Source organism: Pelodiscus sinensis, chromosome 8, assembly GCF_049634645.1.
Source record: "Pelodiscus sinensis isolate JC-2024 chromosome 8, ASM4963464v1, whole genome shotgun sequence".
In the NCBI taxonomy this organism is placed as follows: Eukaryota; Metazoa; Chordata; order Testudines; family Trionychidae; genus Pelodiscus; species Pelodiscus sinensis.
In genome coordinates this window covers 61986065-61998390 of record NC_134718.1, presented here as the reverse complement: position 1 = coordinate 61998390, position 12326 = coordinate 61986065, and the positions used below count along the sequence as shown (strand labels likewise).

General features: G+C 40.8%; 1 protein-coding gene across 2 annotated transcripts in view; it reads right to left on the bottom strand.

Annotated features, from left to right (window-relative positions):
• The window catches only part of GFRA1 (GDNF family receptor alpha 1), a 230390-nt gene that overhangs the window by 55795 nt on the left and 162269 nt on the right, over positions 1-12326 (bottom strand). For both annotated transcript variants that reach the window (XM_006121312.2, XM_014572648.2), the window contains one exon: positions 618-727. In XM_006121312.2, coding sequence (XP_006121374.1) covers positions 618-727 — 110 coding nt within the window. The remainder of the gene's footprint in view (positions 1-617; positions 728-12326) is intronic.

Genomic DNA, 12326 nt, shown 5'->3' with positions numbered 1-12326 from the left:
TCCTGGGTGAGACACAGGCAAATGGCAGCAAACAAAATGAATTATTGGAGGAGAGGATTTCAGAAGATAACTTCAGATGCCACTGATAGGCATCTCAGAAACATTTTGAAGGGCCATAAGAAGATGATGAAAACATAATTGATAGAAATGAAATGGGACTGATCTGACCTAATGTTGCCTCTTATTTCAGTTCATAGCAAGCATTCCCTAAATATGTCAATATCACCTGATTTTTCTGATAACAGCAAACACTAGCAAGTGTCAATGTCCCCCTATTCTATTCAATTTTTTACTTGATGGGCCTGTCCAATATCAACCCCTCTGTTTTTAATCTTTAATTCTCCTTGCTTCCATACTGATTTTCTTCACATTCAAGCACCTCTTCTGCCCTTATTTTGCTTGCCTCTGTATAGTTTAACGTACTACTCCAGGAAAATCTCCAAGTCAAAACAAAGGGCCATTAATTTAATTGGTGAATTCTGCCTACAATCTCATGGCGCAATGTGATCCAGAGCATTAACTTTATTTTTTGTATTCAGTAGGCCTTCACGATGTCATTCTTTTGTTCCATTTGCAAGCAACACTCAAAGAGCACCCATTCCCCGCAAAGCTCTTACCAATAAGCCGCGAGTAAGCAAGGAGGCAGTCAGCATAGTTTTCCTTCAGACAGCTACTAATAGACCGTGACTCAGGCTGGCAGTTTATGAAAAAATCTGCAAGGCGAGATCTGCAACATAGTAAGAAAAAAATGCATATCTTTAAAAATCGAGCCTCCAGATAGCCCTACCTTTTGCACTCTTTTGGGGGGGGTGTCAATATTTCATCTTTTTAGATACATACATAGTATACATTTAAAGAAGTAAGACTCCCTTTTTAAAACACATTTCTGTCTGCTTTTGGAGTACAGAGCTGCGAAGTATTAAGATACACTGTCAGCAAAGGACAGTGCATAGGAAAATATACACTTTATATAAAAAAAGAGTGCTCCGCATTTCCCACCAAACACAAACAAACAGGAGAATCCATCATTAAAGAGTCCACATTTTGTGATTCTGAACCTTGATTAGAGAGCTGGAGTATGGCATCTGGAAGAGAATCTGTATTAACAATCTGTAGCATATTGTTGTATCTGCTTCAACAAGCGACTTATTGATTATGCAGAACTTTACATTCATGTCCAAAGAGTCACACAAGAGGCTGTCTCATAATGTAATCCCAAGGGCTACCTACCAGCATGGGCCTGTACAAGTTCTGTATTAGCCAGAAGATGTGACTGGCTAAACCATGAGAAGCAGGCTGCACGAGATGGTACAGCATACACAGTGCTCTGAAGCATACGTATTGCAGAAAACCTATTACCCTTGTAAAATGTGCACTTAGCAGAAGTCTATTGGGTTGAGTTGAGGGCTTAGAGTAGGGAAACCTGAGTTCTGTTCCTAGACCTGCTACTGAACTACTCTTAAGACCCTCACTTTGCCATTACTCCATGTCCAAAAGGGAGATCATAGGACCTACCTGCCTTTGAAAAGTGCTCTGAGATCTAGGAATGAAAATGTGCCTGGATGTATGCAGACTGTCATTATAACTTATTTTAGAGATTCCAGAAGAGACCGAGAGTCCGGAACTCCTGAGTTTAATCTCAGTACTTTAAATGCTTGATACTGCTCCCACTGAGGTCCAAAGCAAAACTCCCTGAGACTAATAGCGCAGGAGCAAGATCCCACAATGGCCCTAAGCAAGTGACCTGTTCCAGTCTCCATACTGACATCTCCTCGACACCTTGGCCTGTCCTCAGAGTTGCTGTTTTGGTGATTTATTTAAAGCAGGAATATTTTTATTTCCCAATGATTGCACACACAAGATGTTACATAAACGCACACACAAGGAGTTCTATATGTGAAAACTATTCAACTGCTTTTCCTTAATTTTCTCATCTGTGATATGGGGATAATAATAGCTCTTTGCCTGTAGTAATTCACAGAGACATTTGAGGACTGAATTAATCTTTGCAGATGCAAATAACCATAAGGGCTACATATTTTTTAATCACAGTAAAGTTTTACAGTGTTAAAGGAAACACAGAAATTAATAAGAACCAACTGGTTTGGACAGGTTTTACTTTTATTTGGCAGAATCCTCCAGAGACTGACTTTTTCTTTCTTTCATTGTTTCACCAGTCTTACTAATTGGATAGAAAGTAGTGATGTGCAAACTTCAAAAGATTCCCCAGGCTTAGTTCAAGAAAGCATCCTGCTTACTCAAATTGTATTTGAACTCCCCCTTCCCCCTCCCCCCCCCCCACCCCCGCACTCTATTCCTTGGCTGCTATCTAGTTCTAACCCTGTATAAATGTCTCATGGACACCAATGTATCTGGGACAACTTCCAAATTGACTCCACAGAGATCTTTTAAGTGTGCAGGTTGAGAAGAGAACAATAGCATCCTGAAGAAAGTTTGGCCAAATAATTAGACAGTACAGTGTTATTCCAATCAATACCTTAAACCAGGGGCAGGCAAGATCCAGTTCACCAAGCATTTCAATCCGGACCATGACCTGCCCTGCCTGACCATCAGGCAGGAAGCAGCTCCAGGGCTCCAAGCGGCTGGCTGCTCCATTTGCCTCTCTGTGCCATGCCCCTACCACAAACTTTCAGCTCACATTGGCTAGTTCTGGATGCTGGGGGTGGGAGGACAGAAGCCTACTCCTCCCCATGCAGTGCAGGGAGGGACATTGAGCCGCCAGCTGCTCTGAGCATTGGGGCAAGAAGTCGTCCTGAGGATCCCGCTGGGCTGCTGGCCGGGAGCCATCTAGGTAAGCACCTCTCAGCCAGAGCCTGCCTTTGGCACCCACCCCATCATGTACCCCAACACCCTGTTCCAGGTCACCACCCAAACCCTCTGCACCCTCCACCCCCAGGTCATAACTCCCTCCCAGACTCTGCTCCCCATTCTATACCCCTGCCACAGGCCAGAATCCTCTCCTGCACCCATACTTCCTCCTGAAACCTGTATTGCAATCCCCTGCCTAGGTCACAACCCAAACCTTCTGCACCCCATCTCCCCCAGGTCACAACTTCCTTCCAGAATCTGTACCCCCTTCCATACTCCACCGCCAGGCCAGAATCCTCTCTTCTACCCATACCCCCTTCCAGACCCTGCACCCTAATCCTCGGTCACAACTCCCTCCTTCACCTAAACTTCCTCTCAGACCCCACACCCTCTTCTGCACTTCAATCCTCTACCTCTAGCTCCCTTCTGCACCCAATCTCCATCCCAGACCCCACAACCCCTTCACAGAAAAGTGCAGCCCTTGACCATTTACCAAAAATCTTGACATGGCTCCATCAGAAGTTGTTGTCCACCTCTACCTTAGACAAAGATTTAAAGAGTATGTTGGGAGATGTCTGGGAAAATGGAACCTGGAAGGGGAAGGATAGTTCACTGGGAGTTTTTTAGGTTGTTACATAGAAGATTTATATAAATTATGTTTCAGGGCATGGACTAACCTCTTGTGAGTAAAGAAAACATACTGAGCTTCTTCGGCACAAAATCTTCAAAATATAGTCAAGGAACAAAAGTTGTTCCATTAGTAGTATCTGAGTGTAAACACAGTTTTACAGATTTAAATCTCTTTATTAACGTTAGCGGGCAAAACCCCAAATCAAAGCCTTTTTTTGAGCTGCAAGAGCTTGAAAATCCTTGATACATTTTTGGCAAGTGCCACAATGTTTAGAATTCTCTAGTTTTCCACTGGCCTACATGCTGCCTGCCTCGAGGGCTCACTCAAAATGCTCTCTCATCATCAAATATTTTTAAGCTCCATTAACTAACCCCGTGGATATAACACCGGTTATTTACTATACAGCCTGTTTAAAGAATTTATTTATTGTAGTAAACCCGTAAGAGGCTCAGAATTACTCAACTGATCCCTGGTGCATACAATTTGAATTCTGTGTTAATTTCTGGAGAATGTTTGTGGTCATGAAAGTTAACGATCTAGTAGCATGGCACGTCTAAGTTTTCATAGGCCAATTATAGTTCAGACAGCTGTGGTTCAAGCACCACTGCACTAGACTGCCAAGAAACATTCTCCCTGACCTGTAGGATCTTTCTGTCTCTCCTGGAGACAAAATGTAATTGAGTTTCTACGCTACCTTAGTTCTTAAATGCTCTTGAACAGACAACTAATTGTACCAAATACTGATGTGGATTACTTTCCAATGAAGACTAAGCTTAGGCCTCCAAACTCATTTTACTTATGATCTCAAGTTTGACACACATTTAGAGTCTATATATTTAAAGATTATTTAAACCAAGGTCTACGGAGGAAAGAAAAGTCCTGTGATCTGTGAAATAAAAACAGAAGGTCAGATTTTTAGCGGGGTAAGTAACTGTAGCTTCATTAATTTCAGTTGAGCAATGCTGATTTACACTCAGTAAGGATATGGCCCAAAATGTTCTGACCACAATGACACAGCTGACTGCAGGGACACTGACCAGACCAAACCAGTGATACAGCTGTTGAAATAAACTGGGATACAAAAATAACCTACCCAGTTGTAATCAAAGCATTGTCTACAGCATAGTACATCTATTAAAACTCGGAGGCAACCCTTTTGGAGATATTAATAATAAGCAATGGGATAATACAAAAGATATTTTACAATAGCTACTATGAACAGGGTTGCTGATGGAGAGAGAGGGGCCAAGAGAGGCAGTTTCCATGGGCTCAGCAATTGAAAAGGGCACAGGGCTCTGCGCCATGAACACAGTAGCAGTCAGAGCATGGACCCTTTAAATTGCCACTGGAGCTAAGGGCTGGATAACTGAAGGAGGCGCGGTGTGTTCCGGGTGGCACTAAGGGCTTGCTGGGGAGGCGGCTGGCTGCTTTTAACCCCACCCCTTCCAGGGGTCTGAAACCGAGCTCCCCTCTCCACCGTACCCAGGCCCTGGCATAGTCTGTCACTAGGCCTTACTATGAATATTATGTTAATTTCATATTCCTTCACTGTAGCAATTCTAACCAGTTTTTGAGTAGGGAAGCTATTTCGTTTAGTGTCTTGCTAATTCTCTAGTTTCTAACTCAGAATTTTGATAGTGAGTGCCATTTGCAGTGAGACTATTTGTGTTTTAGTATTTATAACTATATTCACTTGGGGTGTCTGTATAGACATTTATAGTAGGGCTATCAATTAATGTGCGTTAATGCCTGTGATTAACGCAGAGCACAATTAATGCATTAATTTTTTAACATGTAATCGCAGGCATTTCCTCAGCACTGTCCCTTTGAAATGCCACCAGGGCATTTCAAAGGGGCAGTGCAGTAGGAGCCTGGGATCAGCTGGAGTCCTCAGCTGACCCCAGGCTCCAGGCAGCGCTGCCCCCTTTGAAGCACCACCCAGGTGTTTCAAAGCAGCAGCGCAATGCAGCCTGGGATCAGTTGGGGACCTGATCTCAGGTTCCCACAGCACTACCCCTTTGAAATGCGACGGCAGCGTTTCCAAGGGGCAGCCCAACGTGGAACCTGGGATCAGCTGAAGACTCCAGCTGATCCTGGGCTCCTGCAGCACTGCCCGCTGTCCCTTTAAAGTGCCGTAGTGGCGGTGTTTCCAAGGGGTATCTCTGCATGGAGCCAGGGTCAGCTGAGGATTCCAGCTGATCCTGGGCTTCTGGAGCACTGCCCCTTGAAAATGCCACTGAGCATGTCAAAGAGGCCGCGCATGCAATTAATCACATGATTAATTGTGATTAATTTTTTAATCGCTTGACAGCCCTAATTGATAGTACATATGGTCACATGTATAATCTAAAATATACAAGACAACTACATTCAAAATACTCAATCATTCCCAATTTTCAAAATCACAAATCCTCCACATGCATGGCTGCATTAATGATTCCCCCCCCCCCCTCCTTAGGTGTAAAAAGGGAAATGTGTGTGTCATCAAAAAAAATCATCTTCGAGTATGGGAAAATAATCTCTCCTTTTTGTGGGAAACCTCTCCGCCCCCAAATAAACTGGTCCTATCGTGGTCATATAAAATCTCCTCAAAGTAAACTGCTGATCTTCTGAAAAGTTTATCTTAAATATTGTGCCTCTTACTAAACAAATACAATTAGAACGATACTACTGATCAATACTATGCAAATCTGCTCAAAACAGCTACAAGTCTTTTGAAGAACAAAATCCCCCAAATATGGTACTAGTAATAGCAATAGTAAAAATATTTGAATGCAGCCAAAAATACAGAAAGAACATGAGTTCAGTTTTTCCTTTATGATCTTGATTTTTAAATATTTTGAGGCACAAAGGAATAAGCTTTGAAATATTGTTCAAAAACCAAACAAACCCCAAGGATTTTTTTTAATCAGTTTTGTGCATAAAAAAAAATTCTGTGACATGGAATCACCTCACATTAGCATGCTCTGTTGCTTTAGGCAATATTAATTACACCTTTATACATTTCTTTTTTGGAGAATTTTTAAAACACTCTTTGATGTTTTGAAATTATTTGAGGCAGTTGCCACTTCGCCTCTTTTTTAAGACTGGCTAATTGAACTATGGTATTGTTTGCACAGCTGTGGATATGTATGCCATTTATAAAATGGATACTGTACGTTTCAAAGCAGTAAGATTTTTGCAGTTTTCAAAGAGTTATGTATTTCATTTTTTTGGATACAAATCGTGGCCTACTGCTGAATATAACACTGATGAAAGAAAGTCCAATGTACTAGAAATTTGTGGGTTAGAAACATACTGTTGGTGTGGTTTCTTAAAATATTCAAAAGGTGTCATAGTTACAGGATAGCCTGAGAATCAATAATAAAACAGGGACAGTCATGAGTGGCAGTAAGGAAAGAGTATGGTTATTCATGATCAGAGGGAAAATTATGGACAAGCAGTGCTTAAACTCAGGACAAAATTCCTATTGACTTCATTGGGGTCAGAATGTCATCCAAAGGGTTTGGAGAAATGATATGGAAAAAACCCCAAATTGAATAAACCTGAGGTGAAATCGTGCCCCAGTGAAGTTAATGGGAGCTTTCCTGTTGATTTAAATGGGACCAGAGTTTCATCACAAAAAGGAGAGTGATTTGGAAGAGAGACCAAGAAGTCCATAGAAATAGGAGTTAAAGAAAGGCATGGTATTAGTTGGTTGCTAAAAGAGATCCATGAAGAGGTTGTGAAGCAAAAGGGAGAATCTTTGTGACCAAAATGAGTTTAGTGGTCCAAGCTTGTTTAGTTTGAGAAGATAGATTAAGGGTCCAGTGGGGACCAGTATTATACTTTGATGTATAAACATGCTCTTTCTCTCTGTTCTGTAGCCTAGGAAACTAGATAAGTATGGAGTAGCTCAATTTTGTCATGTCTCTTGCTTATCCATCCTCATTGGCTCTGAATAACATATCTTCAGGGTCAAATTCCTTGTAGACTCTGTAACCTTTTACTTTGTAGTATAAAAGTGTTGATTTAATTAGAAATTATTTAATAGTAATTAAGGGCGGGTATAATTGTCTTCATTATTTGCTTATTAATATTCATTTTATGGGAGTTAAAATTACTAAATAAGGTTTAGGAAAAGTAGTGATAGATGTGTGAATTAACATACTAAAATAGATAAAAGATTCTAATTACTGCTAACTTGTTGCCACTCGGACATCGTGTTAAACATCCGAGGTAAACATGCGTGGGAAATAAAGCAGTTCCTTTTACCCCATCCACTCCTGAGTCACCTATTTCTTCTCTAACAAATTTACTTTTTATGTAAACAAAACAAAGAGTGGGGAAAAGGAAGTATGATGTCATTGTACAGAGGAGAAACTGAAAAATTCACTGTCTGGCCTAAAGCCACACACAGTGTCTGTTGCAGAGCCGAGAATTAAAAACAAAGCTCATGAGTTATAATCTATCTTCCTACCTACAAAATCATTCTGTCATCCTTTAACATTTAAATCTTTAAATGACAACATAAGGCATTATCAGGAGTATGACACACATGAAGAAAGTGCATACCTGTATCAATTACTATGCTGTTTTAAGGGAAATATTGAGACTAAAATGACATAGGATTGAACACTTTAAAATAGAGATTCTGGTGGCTTTTTGGTCATATCTCCGTGAAAAGATTGGTTTTTGTCATCTGTGAGTACAAAAGGTTAGTGTGCACCGTACTAAAACAAATTCAGTTGTCATATTTTCAGTTTCTTCTATAACTTACCATATTAAGAACCTATGGAACATAGGCCCTGAATCAGGAATGCATCCCTAATTTAGAAGAATACACTTAAAGTTAAGTTTAAAGCAAAACACATCTTAAATGCTTTCGTGAACCGAGGCCATAGATACCTTTAAAAATCTGGCTCTAATTACCTACCGATGTAGTTAGTCGCCTAGGGGGATTTTCAGACGTATCTGAGGTGAGATCCACAAAAGGCTTAAAGAATTACAAGGCTGAGTCTCCTACTGAATAAATAGTAAATTTTCAGAATGGAGAGGGGTAACTAGTGGTGTCCCCTAAGGGTCAGTCTTGGGACCAATCCTTTTCAACTTATTCATAAATGATCTGGAGAAAGGGGTAAGCAGTGAGGTGGTAAAGTTTGTGGATGGTACCAAACTGTTTAGGATTGTCAAGACAGAAGCAGACTGTGAGGGACTCCAAAAAGATCTCACCAAACTGAGTGATTGGGCAACAAAATGGCAAATGAAATTTAATGGGGATAAGAGTAAAGTAATGCACATCAGGAAAAATAACCCCAACTATACGTACAGTATGATGGAGGCTAATTTGGCTATGACAAATCAGGAGAGAGATCTTGGAGTTATCGTGGATAGTTCTCTGAAAACTTCCACACAGTGTGCAGTGGCGGTCAAAAAGGTAAATAGGATGCTAGGAATTATTAACAAAAAACAGGACTATGTTGCACTTTAAAGACTAATAAGATTGTTTATTAGGTGACGAACTTTCGTGGGCCAGACCCACTTCCTCAGATCAAATAGTGGAAGAAAATTGGCACAACCATATATCCCAAAGGATACAATAAAAAAAATGAACACATATGAAAAGGCCAAATCAAATTTCAGAACAGAAGGAAGATGGGGGGTGGGGGGGAGGTAAATGTCTGTGAGCTAATGATATTTGAGGTGATAATTGGGGAAGCTATCTTTGTAATGGGTAAGATAATTGATGTCTTTGTTTAGACCGAGGTGTAAAGTGTTGAATTTAAGCATGAATGACAGTTCAGAGGATTCTCTTTCAAGTCTGGTGTGAAAAGGTCTTTGAAGCAGGATGCAGGTAATCAAGTCGTTGAGACAATGCCCTTTCTGGTTGAAATGGCAAGAAACTGTTTTTTCTTTGTGATCCTGTCTAATTACTACAAAACATTGATAACCTCCCCGATAACACCATCCTTGCCACCATGGACGTAGAAGCTCTATACACCAACATCCCACATGAAGATGGATTACAAGCAATTAGAAACACTATCCCAGAGGACACCACTACCAATTTGACAGCAGACCTATGTAACTTTGTTCTCACCCACAATTATTTCCAGTCTGAGAACAACTTATACCTCCAGATCAGTGGCACAGCCATGGGAACACGCATGGCCCCACAGTACACTAACATCTTTATGGCTGACTTAGAACAACGTTTCCTCAGCTCCCGTCCCCTTTTACTCCTTCTCTATTTACGCTACATTGATAACATCTTTATGATCTGGACGCATGGCCAAGAAACACTGGAGACATTCCACAGAGATTTTAACAACCTACACCCCACCATCAATCTCAGCCTGGACCATTCTACACAGGAGATCCATTTCCTGGACACCACAGTACAAATCACCAATGGAAAATTAGATGCCACTCTCTACAGAAAACCCACTGATTCATACAATTACCTACATGACTCCAGCTCCCATCCAGAACACACCATACGATCCATCGTCTATAGCCAAGCCCTTCGATACAACTGCATCTGCTCTAATTCCACTGACAGAGACCAGAAACTTCAGGATCTCTACCAAGCATTATAAACCTCAACTACCCACCCGGAGAAATAAAAAAACAAATTGAAATAGCTAGACGAATACCTAGAAACCATCTACTTCAAGACAGACCCAAGAAAACAAACAATAGAACACCACTTGTCATCACCTACAGCCCCCAACTTAAACCTGTCCAACACATTATCAATAAACTATAACCTATACTGGAACAGGATACTAAACTCCAAGAGGCCTGGGAGACAGACCCATAGTCTCCTATAGACAACCATCTAACCTCAAGATGATTCTTACTAACAACCACAGGACATACCACACTAATACCAACCCTGGTACCTTCCCTTGCAAAAAACCCTATTGCCAGCTTTGTCCACATATTCACTCTGCTGATACAGTAAAACTCCAATAGTCCAGCATCCAATAGTCCGGCACTCCTGATAGTCCGGCATCAAAATGGCAAGAGCCTAGTGAGTGAGCTTCAGCAAAAAATGAGTCACAAGGTAACAGCGGCAGCAGCTGAACTGAGCAAAAAGGGTAAAAAAGGCTTAAAAAAACTAAAACATTACAGTATACTGTATGTACAATAAAAAGGGTTAAGAACACTTTATATACACACCGTATATTTTATATATATATATATATATAATATATATATATATATATATATATATATATATATATATATATAAAACCAGCTTATAGTACCTCCTGATAGTCCGGCAAATCTGATAATCCGGCACCACCTAGGTCCCATAGGTTCCAGATTATCGGAAGTCTACTGTACCATTATTGGACCTAACCAATTGAGTTATAAGATCAAGAACACATATTCCTGCTCATCCAGAAATATAATTTATGCTATCATGTGCCGAAAGTGTCCGTCTGCTATGTACATTGGACAAACGTCTCAGACACTTCACCAAAGAATCAATGCCCACAAAACAGATATTAGACAGGATCACAAAGAAAAAACAGTTTTTTGCCATTTCAACCAGAAAGGGCATTGTCTTAACGACCTGATTACCTACATCCTGCTTCAAACACCTTTTCACACCAGACTTGAAAGAGAATCCTCTGAACTGTCATTCATGCTTAAATTCGACACTTTACGTCTCGGTCTAAACAAAGACATTAATTATCTTACCCATTACAAAGATAGCTTCCCCAATTATCACCTCTAATATCATTAGCTCACAGACATTTACCTTCCCCCCCCCCCCCATACCTCTTCTGTTCTGAAATTTGATTTGTCCTTCTCATATGTGTTCATTTTTTTGATTGTATCCTTTGGTATATATGGTTGTGCCAATTTTCTTCCACTATTTGATCTGAGGAAGTGGGTCTGGCCCACGAAAGTTCGTCACCTAATAAACAATCTTATTAGTCTTTAAAGTGCTACATAGTCCTGTTTTTTTTTCAGCTACACCAGACTAACACGGCTACATTTCTATCAGGAATTATTAAGAAAGGGATAGAAAATAAGACACAGACTATCTTACTGCCTCTGTATAAAACTATGGTATGCCCACATCTTGAATACTGTATACAGATGTGGTCTCCTCACCTCAAAAAAGATATTTTGGCCTTGGCAATGGTTCAGAAAAGGGCAACTAAAATGATTAGGGGTTTGGAACAGGTCCCATATGAAGAGAGGTTAAAGCGACTGGGACTTTTCAGTTTAGAAAAGAGGAGACTGAGGGGGGATATGATAGAGGTATATAAAATCATGAGTGGCGTGGAGAGGGTGAATAAAGAAAATTTATGTATTAGTTCCCATAATAGAAGAACTAGAGGACACCAAATGAAGTTAATGGGTAGCAGGTTTAAAACTAATAAAAGAATGTTCTTCTTCACACAGCACATAGTCAACCTGTGGAACTCCTTGCCAGAGGAGGCTGTGAAGGCTAGGACTATAACAGAATTTAAAGAGAAGCTAGATAATTTCATGGAGGGTAGGTCCATAAAAGGCTATTAGCCAGGGGATAGAAATGGTGTCCCTGGCCTCTGTCCCTGGCCTCTGTTCATCCTGGAGAAGGATGGCAGGAGACAAATCGCTTGATCATTGTCTTCGGTCCACCCTCTCTGGGGCACCTGGTGCTGGCCACTGTCGGCAGACAGGCTACTGGGCTAGATGGACCTTTGGTCTGACCCAGTACAGCCATTTTTATGTTCTTATGTACTTTTAGGAGCGTTTGGAAAATCACAAGAGGCAATTGAAGATACTGACCTGAGATTGTGAAAGCTAAAACCCATCCCTTCTCCGAGTTTAGTACCCAAGTCTAGGCTGCGGGGACACGTCTAGCTCTTCTTTTGAGCTA